Source organism: Haliotis cracherodii, unplaced genomic scaffold (genome assembly GCF_022045235.1).
Source record: "Haliotis cracherodii isolate W230 unplaced genomic scaffold, xgHalCrac1.p SCAF_2, whole genome shotgun sequence".
Taxonomy (NCBI): Eukaryota; Metazoa; Mollusca; class Gastropoda; order Lepetellida; family Haliotidae; genus Haliotis; species Haliotis cracherodii.
Genome location: NW_027266275.1, coordinates 2,369,921 through 2,392,352, shown reverse-complemented (window position 1 = coordinate 2,392,352; position 22,432 = coordinate 2,369,921). Strand labels below are relative to the sequence as shown.

Genomic DNA, 22,432 nt, shown 5'->3' with positions numbered 1-22,432 from the left:
GTGGGTCACACAGTCGCCCAGATGGGAGGGGACGCCTAGAGCTTTCATTCTCATGGGGATCACATGTTGCCTTGATGTTTTACCTGGTGTACCTAGATAGATTATTGGGGGGTCTAGTTTCACATGGCTTACCTGGATGAGTATTGGATGTTTTAAATGGTGTACCGGGACAGAATATTGGGAGTCGAGATGTTTCACATTGTGTTCCTGGATAGATTTTTGGTGTCTAGATGTTTCACATGGCTTACCTGGATAGATTATTGGGGGTCTAGACATTTCACATGGCATATCTGAAGGATTATTGGGGTCTAGATGTTTCACATGGCGTACCTGGAGGATTATTGGGGTCTAGATGTTTCACATCGCATACCTGGATAGATTATTGGGGGTCTAGATGTTTCACATGGCATACCTGGAGGATTATGGGGTCTAGATGTTTCACATGGCGTACCTGGATAGATTATTGGGGTCGTGATGTTTCACATGGCGTACCGGGAGGATTATTGGGGTCTAGATGTTTCACATGGCATACCTGGATAGATTATTGGGGTCGTGATGTTTCACATGGCGTATCTGAAGGATTATTGGGGTCTAGATGTTTCACATGGCGTACCTGGCGGATTATTGGGGTCGTGATGTTTCACATGGCATACCTGGCGGATTATTGGGGTCGTGATGTTTCACATGGCTTACCTGGAGGATTACTGAGGAACCTGATCTCAATCTTTCGCATATCCTGAAGTTTGATTACTCTTAGTCTCTTTATTTTGACTTTCAAGGATCAGGGGTTCGAATCCCAGATAATATTTCTAGGTGGGCCAGCTAAAGTGGCAAACATCTAACACCTGCCCCACTTCAAGCTCTCCTACCACAGGAGCTGACATGCCATTTCTCACTGAAATACTTGAATCAGAAGCATGATGTGGTGTTTTCAGCATTCTCTGGAATCACTGTAAATTAAGGAACATATGTTCACCAAAATGAATAACAACAGACTCCTTTTCACAAACAGTTTTGCCAGACTTTATTCGACAATATATTTCTATATAGTGCTACACAAAGTGCAGATGTCAAAAGACAGGATTTCCTTATGTCATTAATGCAGTATAATGCTGTAAGGTCAGCGTATCAAGGTGTGTTCCTTTGTGTGTGTAGAGCAACACTATTGGCAGAAAAAATTACATGTATTTGAGCAAAACCATTGTTAAATAATCACCTTATCTAACAGATTCACTGACGGTAAAGCTTATTGCATAACCAGTGCTCCACAATCACACTTATCACTTTGGAAATGTGTGGAATTGTTCAAGTGCTAAAATTGATTGAATCTGGTATGAACTTACAAGTAATATAGGCGTTTTTGATTCATGAGACAATATCACAGGTGTTGAATTGATGGATTATTTTGATGTATGCTCTAACCTTACTGAGTGAAATGATGTTGTAGGAATGTAAGCGTATTAGAAAAATGTAAACATACCATCACTGATGTACTTTATCCAGAAGAGCTATCGGAGTTAAGAAATGTGAAGCACACAACAACATTTAGTACTTTGTGAATGTGTGTCCTGGGATGTTGCAAGAAGTATTGCAGAAAATAAAGTGTAATAAATCCACAATGCCTGAAAAATCTCATTTTGGCATTCTGACTTCAATATGGCCGAGGCCAACAGTATCAGCTTAAAAGTCACAACCATGTGCGCTTCTTTGGTCAACTGACATACATCACAGTGACCAGCTCAAGCAAACATTTCCTTCCACAAACTCCATCTCACTACTGGTCAATTGGTACCTTTGAATTTCATGTCAGCTTTTGTCATGCCCCTTGATCAAGTCGATGCCTTCACAAATAAGGTGATTTGTGGCTTCATGGGGCACACGGTCCTCCATGATGCCTTACGTCTCTACTGAAACCATGCATGGAATTCATGACAAGATATCTATCTGTCCGGAACATAACCTCGGAAACAAAGCCCATCATTTCATCCCTTTTTTATGTCAAATGTACAATTACTGGTTGACAAAAACAATCAGGCTGTAATATATACTTCAAATGAAACTGCCAAGGTGCCAATCAGGACCAGTTTATGTAGTGTTGAGATATTAATACGATTTAGAAAAATGCCATGTTGGACATTGTGTAGTCTTTGATAGGCATTTAGAAGCTGGGAGATTTGAGAGGCATTTAGAAGTTGGGAGAACATGAATACTTCTTTTATTCTTTGTATGACGTTTCAGCAAGAAGTAGCTCTAAAATGTCGTACAAAGAATATAAGAAGTTGCTATCCATAAAAACGTCATGAATTCTTGGACACTGTGATCGGTGATTGATTTCAGGTGGAGCGTACTGCGGGCGTGCAGATTGCCAATGTACAAGCTACTGAGAAGACAAAAACAATTATTCACATAAATCACATCACTGAACAAGCAATCACTTAAGTAGCCAGCAATATACATGTCAATATCACATTACTCTCTACTGAGAAATTAAAACTTGACATCTGAACTGTCACAGATTCCAGCTCATCTACAGCTCTTCCTCCACTGACCTCATTTCCTGGATTATGACAAAACATTGTAGAACACTGGACAACAGAGACATCAACAACACTTGTTGGATCAGTTCCGCACTGTAAGAGGTGATCAATGCATGGATAATGTTAAAATCAGAGCTAATCAGAATAGCCTCAACAAAGGTCAGTTGGGGAACATATTGCACGGGTTTTCATAGAGGGACCATCTCAAACTATCAGTTCGTCTCATGGAGGCATATCATGTACACCTCCAACTTTTGTGTCAATTTATTTTAGCTCCTACTGAAATTTTAAACATCTGTCCTACAACCATGCTAATCGGTGCAGTAGGCTTCCTTGTCAGTGAACACACTGATACACTCCAAATATGACTTGCCATAGCTTGAGATGGCCCCTGATCAACAGGTGAGCAAACAGAGGCATGGTAAATGCTGCACATAACGTCACACATATCACAACATGAGAACAAAAATATATTCTTTCATGTACTTCTTCATATATTGTGGCAGGAGAGTAGCTTGGATAAGTCCGATCACATCGCGGGTTCACAGAGTCTGTGTTATGCAGTCCAAATCCTTCATTTTAGGGCGGTGGGGTAGGCTCGTGTTGAAAGCATTTGCTCGTCACGCTGAAGGCCCGGGTTCAATTCATGGGTAAAATGGGTGAAGCCTATTTCTGTGTCTGGCGTCTACCATAACCCTAACCATAACCATACTCACTCCTTCATTTTAACTTGGACAAACACTTCTTGCCCTGAAGGCAATGATGTCACGGTTATCTCCCTTGCTTCTTGGCTCTCAGTTTTGATTATGGAATACCTCGGACAAATGTACTGCTATCCAAGGTACTCTGCTGCCAGCTGTCATCTATATGTTCTATATACTGCTTGTCCTTGCACTGATGTTGCCTACTTGGTCCCAAAAAGATTAGAAATAAAAAGGGTTTGAAGAATTAAAATTAAAGTTCATGAATAGTCCTGCTTCAAGAGTCTGGAAATTATGTGAACTGATTTCGTTTTGTGATTAAATTACTTCCATTTTCTGTTATCTTTTTTTTGCTATTTGAAGGTAACATCAGTTACACCATCACTGGGGTCACAAGGACAGGTGACCTTGACCTCTACTTCTGAAGGTCGATGACCATGCGACGAACGAGGCGGTCCCAGTCTTGCACACTCAGCTGTCTCTTGAGTAGCTGCAGCAGGTACAGCTGCTCCCGGAGCTGTGAATGGAATCAAAGGCTGTTTCAACAAAAGTCTTGTGTCCCTTGATATTCCTTTTTCATCATGACAGGTCATTGAATTCATCCAACAATTTTTTATAATGCATAGCCATCCTTTGAGAGTTGATGAGCGATGGAGCTACAATGTTGCATTGGCCATATTCCAGGCCTCAAATCCATAGTTTTACAGTGTTATAATCTATAATTGATCGAGACAAACAATTCTCTACTATGATTATAAACCTCAGCTCCACCCCCTACTGATGCCCAACCCCATCCCAGCTCCACCCCCTACTGATGCCCAACCCCACCCCAGCTCCAACCCCTACTGATGCCCAACCACATCCCAGCTCCAACCCCTACTGATGCCCAACCCCACCCCAGCTCCAACCCCTACTGATGCCCAACCCCATCCCAGCTCCACTCCCTACTGATGCCCAACCCCATCCCAGCTCCAACCCCTACTGATGCCCAACCCCATCCCAGCTCCAACCCCTACTGATGCCCAACCCCACCCCCAGCTCCACCCCCTGCTGATGCCCAACCCCATACAAGCTCCACCCCTAATGATGCCCCACCCAACCCCCAGCTCCACCCCCTACTGATACCCAACCCCATCCCAGCTCCACTCCCTACTGATGCCCAACCCCATCCCAGCTCCAACCCCTACTGATGCCCAACCCCACCCCCAGCTCCACCCCTGCTGATGCCCAACCCCATACAAGCTCCACCCCTAATGATGCCCAACCCCACCCCCAGCTCCACCCCCTGCTTATGCCCAACCCCCACTCCCAGCTCCACCCCCTGCTGATGCCCAAACCAAGCTCCAGCTCCACCTCCTGCTGATGCCAAACCCCATCCCAGCTCCAGCCCCTGCTGATGCCCAACCCCAGCTCCAGCTCCACCCCTAATGATGCCCAACCCCACCCCAGCTCCACCCCTACTGATGCCCAACCCCATCCCAGCTCCACCCCCTGCTGATGCCCAACCCCCACTCCCAGCTCCACCCCCTGCTGATGCCCAAACCAAGCTCCAGCTCCACCTCCTGCTGATGCCAAACCCCATCCCAGCTCCAGCCCCTGCTGATGCCCAACCCCAGCTCCAGCTCCACCCCCTGCTGATGCCCAACCCCAGCTCCAGCTCCACCCCCTGCTGATGCCCAACCCCATCCCAGCTCCACCCCCTGCTGATGCCCAACCCCCACTCCCAGCTCCACCCCCTGCTGATGCCCAAACCAAGCTCCAGCTCCATCCCCTGCTGATGCCCAACCCCAGCTCCAGCTCCTGCTGATGCCCAACCCTATCCCAGCTCCACCCCCTGCTGATGCCCAACCCCAGCTCCACCCCCTGCTGATGCCCAACCCCAGCTCCACCTCCTGCTGATGCCCAACCCCAGCTCCACCTCCACCCCCTGCTGATGCCCAACCCCAGCTCCACCTCCTGCTGATGCCTAACCCCACCCCCAGCTCCTGCTGATGCCCAACCCCACCTCCAGCACTACACCCTGCTGATGCCCAACCCCACCTCCAGCACTACCCCCTGCTGATGCCCAACCCCACCTCCAGCACTACCCCCTGCTGATGCCCAACCCCACCTCCAGCACTACACCCTGCTGATGCCCAACCCCACCTCCAGCACTACCCCCTGCTGATGCCCAACCCCACCTCCAGCACCAACCTCCTGCTGATGCCTAAACCCACCACTGCTGATGCCCCACCCCACCCCACCCCCTGCTGATGCCCAACCCCACCCCCAGCACCCACCTCCTGCTGGTACTCCTCCTCGGCTGCCTCTGTCCTGAGCTCCTCACACTTCTGTAGTGCTTCCTCCTGGGAAGGCTGAGGCTTGTCACTGGAAACCAGCTCAAAGTTGACTATCTCAGCTGCATGCAGGGCTTCCTCCATGTTGTTATCCACCTTGATGCAGCGGGTGGCATTGTGGTAGCCGGGGGCAACAACTGTGACACGGTAGTACCCGTCAATCAGCAAGCGATAGTAGTCCCCACCTGCAGCTGTAGAGAGAACAACGACCCCTGATGAAGATCACATAGTTGTAGGAGAATTATTAGAGTCAGCTGTCTGAAAATGTTGTCAAATGATAAGTCCATGTTAAGGTATGGGAGTGCTAAGACTGTCTCAAGTCTATGGTAAAGTATGGGAGTGCTAGGACTGTCTCAAGTCCATGTTAAGGTATGGGAGTGCTAGGACTGTCTCAAGTCTATGGTAAACTATGGGAGTGCTAGGACTGTCTCAAGTCTATGGTAAAGTATGGGAGTGCTAGGACTGTCTCAAGTCCATGTTAAGGTATGGGAGTGCTAGGACTGTCTCAAGTCTATGGTAAAGTATGGGAGTGACGACAGTCAAAGTGCTAGGACTATGTGGGTAAATGTTATTGTAGTATATTCACTAAACAGATGTATTTGCCAAACTGACATTCTTTTTCAAGTTTTGAGGCTTTCCAAGCTTGTGTTAATCTTACAGTTAGAGAGTGTGTTGTGGCATTGTCTGCACTGGGTACATACCTGTGACAAGATCATGAGCAATATACTCTCCAGATGTCAAGTTGGTTGTCTTGATGGCAGCATCCTTAACAGGAACTCCATCTGTTGTCTTCACAACACCCTTGACTCCGATGTGACTCTGAAATACACCATATGTTGTTGGTTGTCGCAATGTACAAGCAGCCATTGACGTACCTATGTGACCTGCCCGACCCATGGATAGTCACATGATATATGCTTTCATGATGAAAGTTATGGTAACACTACAGGTCGCTTATATTGGCATTTCTTTCTGACAATGCATGCATAGCTTCTGACTTGTTTGAATGAACACAAAGCTTGAGTCAACTTCAGTATATACGTGACCAGATTGTTTAATAGTGTAGGGGAGTGTATCTGAATACTTTTGTCAGAGCTCCGTTCAATCAATTCTAAATCAGACATTTTGTACTCGTCTCTTGAGCCCTACAGCTGGTACCCGGGTAGTAAATTTAGACTTGTCCTAGTCCTCGCCCTACCCCTGGCAATGTGGTAACTGACTGTTGCTCCGAGTATGCTGCAGGTGCCCCCTACCTGCAGGATGTAGAAGATGAGGGCCTCTCGGTTCTGTTGCCAGTAGTCTTCCAGCTCCGACTCCCGCGGAAACTTGGTGCAGCCCAGCTCCAGGGTGATCTCAAAGCAGTTGGTGTCAAGGTAGTTATAGTCCTGCATACCTAGATGGGGGATATACAGGTAGTTATAGATCTGCATACCTAGAAGGGGGATATACACATAGTTATAGTCCTGCATACCTAGATGGGGGATATACACATAGTTATAGTCCTGCATACCTAGATGGGGGATATACACATAGTTATAGACCTGCATACCTAGATGGGGGATATACACATAGTTATAGTCCTGCATACCTAGATGGGGGATATACACATAGTTATAGACCTGCATACCTAGATGGGGGATATACACATAGTTATAGACCTGCATACCTAGATGGGGGATATACAGGTAGTTATAGTCCTGCACACCTAGATGGGGGATATACACAAAGTTATAGTCCTGCATACCTAGATGGGGGATATACACATAGTTATAGCCCTGCATACCTAGATGGGGGATATACACATAGTTATAGTCCTGCATACCTAGATGGGGGATATACACATAGTTATAGCCCTGCATACCTAGATGGGGGATATACAGGTAGTTATAGTCCTGCTTACATACAGCGTAATTCCAGAATGGAATATTGGAGTTTCTGTCACTGTTAAAGGTTTTGTTTGCATACTGAAATACTTCTGTGGATGCATCACCTCATCACTACTTCACTGACCTCCAGGGACAGAGTACCACTGTCCTCCGTTAGTGATGCCGCCGTGCCTCCCGAAGTTGTCATCACCGGTCATGTCGCAGGGTTTGTGGGGCTGAGCCATCAAAGTGTGGGCCATGGCGTAGGACCCAGCCAGATACCTGACACAGACAGACATGGGGATTGAACATCAGATGGAACCTACCAGCTGTCAGGACTATCTCACTGAATTGATACAGTTGTAGTTTATTCCATATAGGCCAAAGGCCAACATGCAAAGATAATACCAAAAATACATTAAGCACATTAAGGATGGACAGATTGTTACCTCACCCCCGTCACAACCCACCCAAAGATGAGACCCTTGACCCTCGGTGATTACAAAACAAACAGCACACTAATTCACTGGGCTAATAGCTAATCCTCCATAAAGAGTGCCAGTAGAGTTGATACCAAGATGTTGGTTTATGGGATATGCTTTAGTATTTGATCAGTTTGTGACTATGGAAGCAGTCGGTATCCAGGTACCAATATGTTTAGAATACTTTCAAAAAGTCCCAGAACCTATACTGTAAGTCTTGAAATTGACACGAGCATGAATTAAATGTGAAAAATGTGAGTGCTCTTTGCATTTATGTCTCCATAATGACTATCAACAATAATACGGCCTCAGTGCACACTTTGGAAAGCGGAAATACCAACTTGAATATAAACATAAACATGGTTTATAGAGCAGCAGTTGTAAGTATATAACAATGTCATTGAAACGATAGGTATTACACTATGGGCGTGTGATGAATCATCACTGCTAGGATCAAGAGTTCTACCCACTTGTGTCAAGCTTGTTGACACCTTCTCCGGGGACCAATCAGTGAAATGATGTTGGTTCAATTATTTTATTGCCTTTGAACTTCCTTGATGCCAGTCAACAGAGTAAACATATAAACTGTGTGTAGGAAAACATTGTTTATTGTTTTTACAGAAGTGCTCTTCTCAGTGCTACTAAGCGGTGCTATTTGCTGTTTGATTGGATTAAGGTAGGATATGTATCATTCCACTGGGGATGGGGTGGGGGGAGTCGCATTGATATTGAGTCAAATTTTTGGCTAGGGGACTGCACTTGTATTAATTTGGAGACGCATTAATTTCCAGATATACAGTATTTTCTTCACCATCCAATTAAATGTGTGTAAAAGAAGAAATCCTCACTGAGTATTAATTCAACAGGTTACACCTAATTCCAACTTGGGTGTGGCATTAAGCAGTAATCACTCTTCCACTCACCAACTCAGAGTAATTAAATACATATTAATATTTTCATAATGACACAAACAAAACATTACAAAGAAAATGATTAATGGAAATGTGAGATAAAATCTTTAACGTAAAGAAACTCCCTACCACCCCCTGAACAGCCCTTACAAGTGACATGAGTTCCCCAGTCACATGCAGAGAGAAAGAAAAGATGATTTCTTGACCCATAATCGTGCTGAATAGACACACCTCCAGCAAACATAAGGGTGAGTAGTGAGTTGGTTTAAGGCCACTTTTAACAAAATATTTCAGTTACATCTTGTAGTGTCAGCTTAATGTTGGAGGACACCTATGCCCTCACAGCAACTGGTTGTCATGGCGACGTGTGTACACACCTCAACGTTTCATCATCTGGTGCCTTGGTGTACTCCTGTGGCTTGCCGCTGCGGGTTGCGTCGTACGGGTAGTTGGCAACAAGGTCCCCACCGTGGAGGTTAGCTGACAGAACGAAGGGGATCTGGGACAGCCATCTCATGACAGCACGGGTCTCGGGCTGCAGCTAAAAGGTCAAGGTCAGAAAAAGGCTGAAATGTATTGTTTATATTCAATTAGGGTTTGGATTGTTGAACTTGTTAAGAGCTAACAAGACGGTACAATAATATCAGTGTTGTGTACTTAGTATTTCGTACAGGCCTAGAATAGAATAATTTATAGAATTTGTGATACTTTTCTCACTAACAACAAATTGCTTTCTTATTGCCTATGATTCACAAGATCTGACATTTTCAAGTCATACAGTGCACAACGTACATTGGTGACGTTTTTAATGGCGAAGTCCACTTTCTCCAAATGGTTGTTGCGACCTTTGTGTTGCGCCTCGTGCTGGTACATGAGCTTGTTCAGGTCGGGGAAGTTGCGGTTCAGGTCCACGCTGTTGTTGTTGCTGCGACCGATAAGCCAGTCAGGCTCTCCACCCTTTGCCTGGTAATAGGAAAAATAGCATCTAAAGTATATTGGTGAAGACACATCAGGTAAAGTATATTGGTGAAGACACATCAGGTAAAGTATATTGGTGAAGACACATCAGGTAAAGTATATTGGTGAAGACACATCAGGTAAAGTATATTGGTGAAGACACATCAGGTAAAGTATATTGGTGAAGACACATCAGGTAAAGTATATTGGTGAAGACACATCAGGTAAAGCATCAGGTTCCTGTAGGCCTGCTCCCTACCTCCCACCCAGCACCACGTACCTTGAGGTTCCTGTAGGCCTCCCTCCCACCCATCACCACACACCTTGAGGTTCCTGTAGGCCTCCCTCCCACTCAGCACCACGTACCTTGAGGTTCCTGTAGGCCTCCCTCCCACCCAGCACCACGTACCTTGAGGTTCCTGTAGGCCTCCCTCCCACCCAGCACCACGTACCTTGAGGTTCCTGTAGGCCTCCCTCCCACTCAGCACCACGTACCTTGAGGTTCCTGTAGGCCTCCCTCCCTCCCTCCCACCCAGCACCACGTACCTTGAGGTTCCTGTAGGCCTCCCTCCCACCCAGCACCACGTACCTTGAGGTTCCTGTAGGCCTCCCTCCCACCCAGCACCACGTACCTTGAGGTTCCTGTAGGCCTCCCTCCCACCCAGCACCACATACCTTGAGGTTCCTGTAGGCCTCCCTCCCTACCAGCACCACGTACCTTGAGGTTCCTGTAGGCCTCCCTCCCTACCAGCACCACGTACCTTGAGGTTCCTGTAGGCCTCCCTCCCACCCAGCACCACGTACCTTGAGGTTCCTGTAGGCCTCCCTCCCACCCAGCACCACGTACCTTGAGGTTCCTGTAGGCCTGCTCCCTCCCTCCCTCCCTACCAGCACCACGTACCTTGAGGTTCCTGTAGGCCTCCCTCCCACCCAGCACCACGTACCTTGAGGTTCCTATAGGCCTCCCTCCCACCCAGCACCACGTACCTTGAGGTTCCTGTAGGCCTCCCTCCCACTCAGCACCACACACCTTGAGGTTCCTGTAGGCCTCCCTCCCACCCAGCACCACGTACCTTGAGGTTCCTGTAGGCCTCCCTCCCTCCAATCACCACACACCTTGAGGTTCCTGTAGGCCTCCCTCGCACCCAGCACCACGTACCTTGAGGTTCCTGTAGGCCTCCCTCCCACTCAGCACCACACACCTTGAGGTTCCTGTAGGCCTCCCTCCCTCCCTCCCACCCAGCACCACGTACCTTGAGGTTCCTGTAGGCCTCCCTCCCACCCAGCACCACGTACCTTGAGGTTCCTGTAGGCCTCCCTCCCACCCAGCACCACGTACCTTGAGGTTCCTGTAAGCCTGCCTCCCACCCAGCACCACGTACCTTGAGGTTCCTGTAGGACTCCCTCCCACCCAGCACCACGTACCTTTAGGTTCCTGTAGGCCTCCCTCCCTACCAGCACCACGTACCTTGAGGTTCCTGTAGGCCTCCCTCGCACCCAGCACCACGTACCTTGAGGTTCCTGTAGGCCTCCCTCCCTACCAGCACCACGTACCTTGAGGTTCCTGTAGGCCTGCTCCCAGCCATCGGGGTTCATGGAGGGCATAATGTGGATGCGTGTGTTGCGCACCAGGAAGTGGACCAACTCGTCACCCTGCTGGTAGCGCTCGCACAGGAAGTCGATGAGCTTGAGAAGCACCTCCCGGCCCACCACTTCGTTACCATGCATGTTGCCAACATACTTGAACTCAGGCTCACCTGAAACAAAAATGGCATTTAGTAGTTTTCCAGCAAAATTAATTTGAATATTCAGTTCCAAAGCGTTGTCTTGACCTTCCAGGAATACCTCCACTGATCTGTATCCTTACCAGTAAAACAGCTAGAGAAGCTCACCTTCATTGGAAGACATGAAATCCCTGCCTTCTCAGCAGCTGTAGACATGAACGACAATCAGTAGCTTGTCAGCAGTTCTAGACATGAACAACGATCTCAACCATCTCAGTAGCTCTAGACATGAACAACGTTAACCACCATCTCAGCAGCTCTAGACATGAACAACGTCAACCACCATCTCAGTAGCTCTAGACATGAACGACAATCCTTCCCTTCTCAGCTGTTCTAGACATGAACGATCTCACCATCACAGCCCCTATAGACATGAACGACAATCAGTGGCTTGTCAGCAGTTCTAGACATGAACAATGATCTCCGTCATCTCATGGCTTTAGACATGAACGACAATCTCCACCATCTCAGGCCCTATAGACATGAACGACAATCCTTACCTTCTCAGCGGCTCCAGACATGAACTAGGTGAGGTAAGGTGAGATAAAATTAGGTTTAACAGCGGGTGCAAGATTATTGCACTCATATAGCAATGTGCATGCATATGTGAGTGTGTGACTGCTTGTACTAGTCCGGACTGATGCAGATTGAGCTCACTGAGATACCATCCGGCAGTTTAACATGAATACCCCACTCAGTATACTGACGCCGAGCTGACCAGTCCTTGTTTTAGCCCCTTAATGCCGAGTGCCAGGCAGGATGGATGCAAATCCTGACAGGGATGATGTATGCTGTGCCATGGCTAGCCTTGTTCCAAGGCTGTACTAAAAGATACGTCCCATGGATGTGTAGTAATTCTATCCTAATCGGCAAGTCTATATATGTGGACATTACAGGACTCCAGTCGCTTAAAGGGACAACTTTTTCTTATTATTTACATCATCTAGAAATTATTATTTAAACCTAAATTATTACCTTAGAGACTTGTGCAAGTCTAGACCATGGCAAACAATCTGAGTTCACATAGTTCCTAGACTCCCTAGATATTTCCTAGTAACACTCTCCATACTGATGGGTACTGAAATGTTTTTGTTTGTAACTTAACACTGCACTCAATCTAGTCTGGGCCAGAGAACCCAGTGATTGAAAACATGAGCATTGATCCACGCAGTTGGGATACAATGACATACATGAACCAAGTCCCGATGGCCTGTGTCAGTGGGAGTCAAGTACACAGAATTATGAATCAATTTACACATGCTACCTTAAAAAACATAAGAGTTTTTGAGAGATTCTTTTGATTTAGATTTTACAGGCGTTTTAGAGAATTGAAGGTAGTGAGTGAGTGAGTGAGTGAGTGAGTGAGTGAGTGAGTGAGTGAGTGAGTGAGTTAGGTTTAACGCTGCTTTTAACAGTATTCCAGTTATAGCTTAATGTGGCAGGAAAGCCCGAAGTGATGCAGGTCTCAGACGTTTACCAGTTCGGTGAAACCAACGAGCACGGTTATGGTGCTGACAAACCTAGAAACATAATCGGGGCGAACCGGGATTCGAACCCACAATCATAGGTTTCTGGTGTGCCCAAGGGACGCAACTCTGCACAGCGCATCGCGGCGCCTTAGACGACTGGGCAACCCGTGCCCCCGAATTGAAGGTAGAACTGGATGGAAGGATGAATTGGGAGCAGATGGCTGGGAGTTGGACATGTGATCTAGCTCAGTCCATTCACCTGGTCTGTAGAACCACAAAAGCAAAACTCCCCAAATATGGAATAGTAATTCTTGTGCACTGCTGCTGTCAACATGTGTCAAGAAATAAAACAACCACGAAGCAGGTAAACAGGAAGTGAAGTTCCACCTTGACTTGACTCATTTGTCAGTGACGACTAACGGCAAATCGATGTTAAACCTGTTGTCTGGGATCACATGTTCATAGCAGCTGTTGACGTCAGCCAGACTCCCATCTATTTGTGTTAATTACCCTGCTTGTATCTTATATCTACTAGCATTCAATACTGTGATACATAAATATATCCCATATATCTACTAGCAGTCAATACTGTGATACATAAATATATCCCATATATCTACTAACAGTCAATACTGTGATACATAAATATATCCCATATATCTACTAACAGTCAATACTGTGATACATAAATATATCCCATATATCTACTAGCAGTCAATACTGTGATACATAAATATATCCCATATATCTACTAACAGTCAATACTGTGATACATAAATATATCCCATATATCTACTAGCAGTCAATACTGTGATACATAAATATATCCCATATATCTACTAGCAGTCAATACTGTGATACATAAATATATCCCATATATCTACTAGCAGTCAATACTGTGATACATAGATATATCCCATGTATCTACTAGCAGTCAATACTGTGATACATAAATATATCCCATATATCTACTAGCAGTCAGGTCTCTCTGGCACCTAGTGGTCATGTGTAACTAGGGATGGGTATTGGAGGTTACTGGGGTCTATCTGGCACCTCGTGGTCATGTGTAACTAGGGATGGGTATTGGAGGTTACTGGGGTCTATCTGGCACCTCGTGGTCATGTGTAACTAGGGATGGGTATTGGAGGTTACTGGGGTCTATCTGGCACCTAGTGGTCATGTGTAACTAGGGATGGGTATTGGAGGTTACTGGGGTCTATCTGGCACCTCGTGGTCATGTGTAACTAGGGATGGGTATTGGAGGTTACTGGGGTCTATCTGGCACCTCGTGGTCATGTGTAACTAGGGATGGGTATTGGAGGTTACTGGGGTCTATCTGGCACCTAGTGGTCATGTGTAACTAGGGATGGGTATTGGAGGTTACTGGGGTCTCTCTGGCACCTAGTGGTCATGTGTAACTAGGGATGGGTATTGGAGGTTACTGGGGTCTCTCTGGCACCTAGTGGTCATGTGTAAATAGGGATGGGTATTGGAGGTTACTGGGGTCTATCTGGCACCTCGTGGTCATGTGTAACTAGGGATGGGTATTGGAGGTTACTGGGGTCTCTCTGGCACCTCGTGGTCATGTGTAACTAGGGATGGGTATTGAAGGTTACTGGGGTCTATCTGGCACCTGGTGGTCATGTGTAACTAGGGATGGGTATTGGAGGTTACTGGGGTCTCTCTGGCACCTGGTGGCCATGTGTAACTAGGGATGGGTATTGGAGGTTACTGGGGTCTCTCTGGCACCTGGTGGTCATGTGTAACTTGGGATTGGTATTGGAGGTTACTGGGGTCTATCTGGCACCTCGTGGTCATGTGTAATTTGGGATTGGTATTGGAGGTTACTGGGGTCTCTCTGGCACCTCGTGGTCATGTGTAACTTGGGATTGGTATTGGAGGTTACTGGGGTCTATCTGGCACCTAGTGGTCATGTGTAACTTGGGATGGGTATCGGAGGTGTAACGTGTATCACAATATTTTATGATGCATTAGGCCGTATATATCATGATATATTGTATGATGCTAAATTTTGAATTCAGAAGCAACCTGAAACATTACGGTATGATTTGAAGTTCATAAATGGAACAAACCAAGACGCTGGTACAACATAATGTTTCCTCAGTCAATAAATACACGGCCATCTTGGGGCCCAGGATGCATGCTGCCGAGCAGCGAAGGCATGTGCCACTTATGTTACATGAAACACATGATAAAAGTCGCATTTTGAAATAAGCCGAAATATCAAGCAGGAAAAAATGATATTGTGATACGTTTTGTGGAAAGAATGAACCTCAATTTACCAATATTCCGGGAATACCGCCCACGCCCATGTGTAACCCCGCCTATGTATACAGCATGGTGGCAGGGCAAACCCAGACCACTCTGTCTGCCTCTGCCCTGGGTGTGCCGTGACAGTTTGTGATGATGTTGCGTGTCACACCTACTGCAGTGACAAGGCTTGCGAGAGGTGTTGGGGAACAGATGGTGACCCAGCATCAACTGACACTCATTGCAACAGATAAGATGGCCAGTGCACACACCAGTATTTAACACGAACCACACAATTTCAGGAATCCTTGTCACAGACCTCATGTAAAAACTAAAGATTTAGGAGGTCCCAAGATACGTATACAATAGGAATAAACCTCAAAGACCCACCCTTAATTTCGACTACGGTATGCTATTTATATGAAATATAGTGAAAATAAATTCTATTCTGTATAAGATGGAGAACAATATACTAACACCACGGTACAAGATACATCATTGTATAGGCCAATTTCTTTGTTTGTTGTTTGACGATGCCCTCAGCAATATTCCAGCTATGTGAGAGTAGTCTGTGAATAATCGAGTCTGAACCAGACAATCAAGTGATTGACATCATGAGCATCGATCTATGCAATTGGGATATGATGACAGGCATCAACCAAGTCACAAGCCTAACCACCTGATCCTGTTAGTACCTCTTAGGACAAGCATAGTCTCCTTTTACAGCAAACATAGGTTGCTGAAGACCAATTCACTCCTTCAATCTTCACGGGTCGTATAGTCAACTGTTACATGTTGTTTTGGAAAATTCATTGAACTTTAAACATCCCACGTAGAGACATTACACACTTACATTTACATCATCGCAGAAAAGAAATTGATACTAGATAAACCAACAACAAAAAAGAAGAGTTGCACCCCTTAGTTGTACCAGATCTACTGGCTAGGTTCAAATTAACTGAAAATATGTTCTGATCTTAAACAGCTAATTTGCTTGGCATCACATTCTAGAGACAGATGTTTGTAAAATTGGGAAACAATCTGAGAAAAAACATGTGCAATATAGCACTTTTCCCAAAGGATATTGCAAGGCGTACTGTTTCACATCCATATTCTAGTACACAGCATGCAGGTAATATCTCGCACCTGTGGTTGCTATGGTTACAGAAAGAGAATAGTTGAACAGATGTCATTTATGACAGTTTGTCTAATTACCCACTACTTCCCCAGTCACGTCAGTCTCTTCACCTGGGAAGATTGGAAATCAACCAACATTGCTGGAAACAATTCCAAGCTGACAACAACGTTGTCACAGAGTGAAAGATCATACAGAATTCAGGTCCTTCCTCTTTGGATAAAAGCCATTAAAAACATACAGCCATGAAGACAATGACGGATTGACAGTATAATTAACAAGCACCAAACCCTAACAATGAAATCAGTTACTAATGGACTAGCCTAGAGCCCAGCAAGGCGGCGCGTGGTACACCCACGTAGCCAGCATGGCTATTCAACTGCTATTGCAGGAGGACATCGACATGGTACATGGTAAATGTGTATTGATCTTCACGCACAAAGATGTCGGACACAATGTCATGGCCACAAGAATCAGTCACACAATGGTAATACCAACTACAGGATCCACCGATCAATGTTCAGTAATAGTTGCTTATAATGACTCTTCTCTTGGCTTATCAACAATAAACATATTGCAACCTGAATTATATAAAACTGTACTCAGAGACAAACGATTTATAAGTTAGAGCAGTGTGTAAATTTCAAATATCTCTTCACAACTTTCGAGTCAACATTATTTGTAACAGGTCATTGTTAAATATACCTCATACAGAATCTATTTGTAAAGAATTTGTCCTTCATTTAGTAGAGTCAGTGAGTGAGTATGTTTTTACGCCGCTTTTAGCAATATTCCAGCAATATCACGGCGGGGGACACCAGAAATGGGCTTCACACATTGTACTCATGTCAGGAATCGAACCCGGGTCTTCGGCGTGACGAGCGAACGCTTTAACCACTAGGCTACCCGACCGCCCCTTCATTTAGTAGAGGATGAATACCATGTCTTTATTGTATGTAAGAAATATATTCACTTGAGAAATAGATTTTTTTTTACCTCATCACAGAAATATTATAAAGGTAATATTATGTTAATGTAATATGCTTGGTAGCTTTATATTTATGTAAATTATCTAAAATGAGATCGTCAAAGATGTAACACTCTGGACAATTGAAGTGAATATAATTTATCTTAAAACAGTACTATGGGCTTTGTGGCCTGAATTATGAAATAAACTGGATCGATATTGTACTTTACACCACCATATTACCATATATATATCATGAATAAAGATTGGTATTTCATGAGAACAGTGGGGAGATGTCGGTGAGAGCAATCAGACTGTACAAAAGAGACAAGGCTCTGATAACGATGTCCTAATGGTCCACCTGCCACACACATTATGTCACAAAGGGGACAAACCCGAAGTGAGAAAGCTCATTAATCCTATAATCATGCTATTGATATTTACCTGTGTATTTGATAAGCCCACTGATCAACACGTTTAGTAATGTTTTGTAACAAGGGTTAATTGGATGAAAATGAGCTGCTCATCAGAGTAGCTCATTTTATCCAATTAACCCTTGTTACAAAACATTACTAAACATGTATGTTTATGTATACGTGCAGCTGTATGTCACTTAAACCACCAGCTGTCAGGCATTCTAAGCAACTAGCAACTTCATTCTGTACTGTGGTAGCTAGTGTTAATGGGTGAGTGCGCCTCCCCTAACCTCTCTCCCCCTCCCTGACTCTCTCCCCAGCCAACCCCTTCCACTCTCCCCCTTCCCTGCCCCTCTCTCCCCTTCCCTTTCTCTCTCCCCTTCCCTGAGCAAAGATCAAAGCTGTCCATGAAGACATGCCATCAACCAAGTCACCGAACCTGAACACTCCATCCATTAAGTCACCTCTTTGTCTCACGAGCATAGGTTGCTGGGGACCAGTTATAACCAGGATTCACCTGGGTGAAGTGTCCCTCGGTAAGGCAGGTTATCAAACTGTTCCTCCTCTCCCACTATCCCTGGATCAATACACTGTCCTGTCAGGGTGTAACATGCACAGGGTGTAACATGCACAAAATGTATTGGCTCCTTTGTCTTTTACCATGGTCAAACTAACTGAATTGTTAGTAAACACCACTTAGCAATGACAGAACTTCTTTTTTTCTCTATCATTAATCTTGATGATAGAACAATTTCATAAAAAGCGTTGTCGCCAGCGAGATTCGAACCCGCGAAGTCTGCACGGAAGGTTAACAAATGTAGTCTACTAACACGGTGACATGGAAAAAATTGTGTGAAATAAACAACTAAATATTTAGTTACATCAGGACTAATTGCTTATCCGTTTATGAACTGCGAAATGTGTTTTATGCATTTTTATACAGTATGTTATTCTATGCATTCTAGTATTTGTACACGTGATTTGGTAGCTTTTTTTGTTCAATGAAATGAACAGATAGAAACAAAATTACTATTATCTTGAACAGGGCTATGTTTGCTCATAATAGGCCCATCAACATAGACAAATAATATTTCGGTGATTGATAAAAGTGCTCGAGTTGGTCCAAAAGAATGATATCCTTTTCCTGGGACATGCATTTCATAACGCACATCAGCGAGCTGCAAGGTGCACGTGCAAAAGGCTTGCGGGACAGATTTCACATGCTTCACACATGGCCGACTTACACAGTAATCTCACAGCGCCTCATGATTTAATTAACCATTTCAACGATTAGACACTGCATGGGTCCTCATGGTCTAACCAATACCAAGCACCTGGCTGAACATTGACTGGAGGGTTTAACTGCCCATATACACACATCAATATCTCATGGGCAACTGTGTAATACTTGCTCGGAGATGTGCAGCTGATTTCATCCCAACTTTGCACACATGGCTCGGAATATGGAACCAGCAATAAATCAGATGGGGGCTTGAGGTGATAATTCTTTAATTAGACTGTTTCAATACAAGCAATTTTATTCTTAACACTCGATCAACTTGATTGTCGCGTTAAAAAGATAATTGGAGTCTAGAGCTTCCAGCACCTTGATGGTCTCAGGCAGGTCACTTTGTGCAATTCACATGGGTGCTGTTGTATAAAACTGTCATAAGTCTATGTTATGGTATGGGAGTTACGATTACCTTAGCAGTAAGATCGCTTTGTACAATGGCCCCATGAACAACAACAGTGATAGCCACTCCCTGGGAATTAGAATTAGCTTTGATGTAACTGACAGTTCACTATGCCCGACTCATATCTGGGGTTGGCAGTGCAGCTGGCCCCCATCTGGCCATCTATATCCATCCTACAAACAACAGGCTGACATGAATTCACTTGTAGGTCTGATAACAAGCTGCCTTCTTCCCTGCCTCTCTCCCCCTCCCCCCTCTCTACTCCCTGCCTCGTCAAACTCTTAGAAGACAGTGGTTAATGTCAGGCTTCATATTCCCAGTTGCCAAGTAAATTAGGACTTCAACCAAGTCTCATTATGCTGAGCGTCTTCCTGACAACAACTTGTGGATACACTCCCATTCAATAGCAAAACATGTACCCAAAGATTCTGAGATCATTTATCAAAGGCTGAAAAGCTTTGAAGCTTTTTTACCTCCTCAAAGTCATTTGGGATCTCCATGGCAACTCTTTCCAGTGCTCATAATAACAGTTTCTAAATGATTTTCTAATTCATTTTGGGTGGTCGGCCTGCTGGTTGAGTTGAGAGTGTGGGTGGGCTGCTGGTTGAGTTGAGATGAGTGTGGGGGTGAGCGGCCTCCTGGCTGAGTTGAGTGTGTGGGTGAGTGGCCTCCTGGCAGAGTTGAGTGTGGGGGTGGGCGGTCTCCTGGCAGAGTTGAGTGTGGGCGGCCTCCTGGCAGAGTTGAGAGTGTGGGTGAGCAGCCTCCTGTCTGAGTTGAGTGTGGGGGTGGTCGGCCTCCTGGCTGAGTTGAGTGGGTGGGTGGGTGGCCTGCTGGTTGAGTTGAATTGAGTGTGTGGAAGAGCGGCCTCCTGGCTGAGTTGAGTGTGTGGGTGAGTGGCCTCCTGGCAGAGTCAAGACTGTGGGTGGCCTTCCAGCCGAGTGGAGTGCGTGGGTTGACTGGTGGGTAACTCTACACCTAATATCCATCACATTCTGTCACTTGCAGCTACTTGCAAACTATTTCCAAAACTTCATTTAATTAGATATTTTATTTATAGATACTAATCTATTATAAAACCTATGAAGTGATTGAACTTTTGGGAAGAAGAAAACATGATGGAGCGAGGCATTATCTACCTTACTGCTGATACATCATTAAGGAGACATTGCATATTGCTTGTAACTCCTAAAATAGAGATATTATTCCACCAACCTTTGCTGCAATTACCATGATTACATTAATATTACTTGAATTGTACTTAGGGTCAATATTAAAAATATCTGTTTCTTGAAACATGTCCGAGAAATTTGAAGTTGGGTTTGTTGGTAGGACATTTTTTCCATACAGAAAATTACCCTTTTCTATTATACACGCCAACATTAGCAATTGCAAGAATGACAATATAAAGAAACCAAAAGTACTATGTGACAACAACATTCTATTGAACAACAAGACGGATACTGTAAATCATGAAATTAGGTGTCAGCAACTTCATGTGAGTGACTGGCTGGTCGTCACATCGTCCAAACGTTGTGAAATGCAGTCACATGTCCCACACAGTGACAAAATGAAACAAACGCAACAGGAAACAAACAGGAAAAGCTTCAAGCCCCAGATGTCAACAAGCACAGGCATGGAAACTGACACCCCTACTGTCCTGGCTAAATAACTTTGCAATTGGTCTCAAATAGTGGCTACATATGTAAAAGGCATCTGCTAAGTCGTGTCAGATACTGATATTTAGTATCTTAGACTATTATTTAGATAATGATAACAAGAACAATTATCACAGCACTTTGTCTAGATTTCTGATGATCAATTCTGACTCAATAGCCAATGGACTAGGGCAACACCATGTTTGTTTGCAAACACTGTTTTGTTTTTATTTGCATATGTATTTGTCAATGACCCCAAAGGATATCGCTTGTCATTATCCTGTCCAGAAACCTATTGATTATATGATAAAGTTGCTGATATATATGTTGGGGTATTATTACAACATTTTCCAGTGAAATATCTGAAATGCTTAAAGTAACAAATATTATTACCCTAATCACAAATGTTTACACAATGTAATAAACTTTTGATATACTAGAGTAAGAAAATATGTTAGGTTAAATGAACAGTACCATCCCAATAAATATCTTAAAAAGATCAACATTCAAACACAATTTACTGAATAACAGATCAAAACAGACAACACAGTAAATCAAAATACCCTTACTGCAAGAAAGACATGTTAGAACCACCGACCATGCTGGCTACGGTGCTCACATATGACCAGTGATAATACATTGTGTTTCAGGCATTCAGGACTATTAGCATTTGGGAAAGCCTATTTCTAATCTCTTACCGATCTCGTGTGTTCCGGGGTTGTCAGAGAACTCGATGACAGTCAGACTTCTGTTCCGCACTGATGGTTCACTGAGGTTGTAGATTCTCGTGATCTCTGGACATCGCGCATTGGCATCATACATGACATCGAGCATAGACTCATAGTTGTGGTGGATAAACTGGAAGCTGAAGCATGTTGGCAAAGCAACGAGGATTATCGGTACTAAGACCGATATCCGTAGAAATTTTATCATAACTTAACTTTCAAAACTGTTAGGACGTATTTACTCTATAGTTGACAAAAACTGAAAGCTTTAGGCTTGTGACAGCTGACACCAAATGGCAGAAAAGGAAAGCGGTGATAATTTATACAGAATATATCAATGTTTACGGAAATATGACGTCAAAGGGAGTAATTATTATCGAAAGATATGAACTAATATTTGTGTTCACGTTGCTGTATATATATGTTCTTTCTTACAAATATTACACTGACAAAAATAGTAGAGTATAGATGTTCTTCAATTACAAAGCATTATCAGCTGATATTTCGCAGATTTGACTTCGTTGCTT

At 44.5% G+C, this 22,432-nt stretch overlaps 1 protein-coding gene across 1 annotated transcript; it reads right to left on the bottom strand.

Moving 5' to 3' along the window:
• Window positions 1-1,007: 1,007 nt before the first annotated feature.
• Window positions 1,008-22,249, bottom strand: LOC139469413 (carboxypeptidase E-like). Its single transcript, XM_071251578.1, has 9 exons — window positions 21,879-22,249; window positions 11,344-11,546; window positions 9,625-9,795; window positions 9,210-9,373; window positions 7,585-7,721; window positions 6,828-6,967; window positions 6,276-6,393; window positions 5,518-5,765; window positions 1,008-3,755 (listed from the first exon to the last, which is right to left on the bottom strand). The coding sequence occupies exons 1-9, from the start codon at window positions 22,111-22,113 to the stop codon at window positions 3,654-3,656; spliced, it is 1,518 nt and encodes a 505-aa protein (XP_071107679.1). The 5' UTR covers window positions 22,114-22,249; the 3' UTR covers window positions 1,008-3,653.
• Window positions 22,250-22,432: the final 183 nt, after the last annotated feature.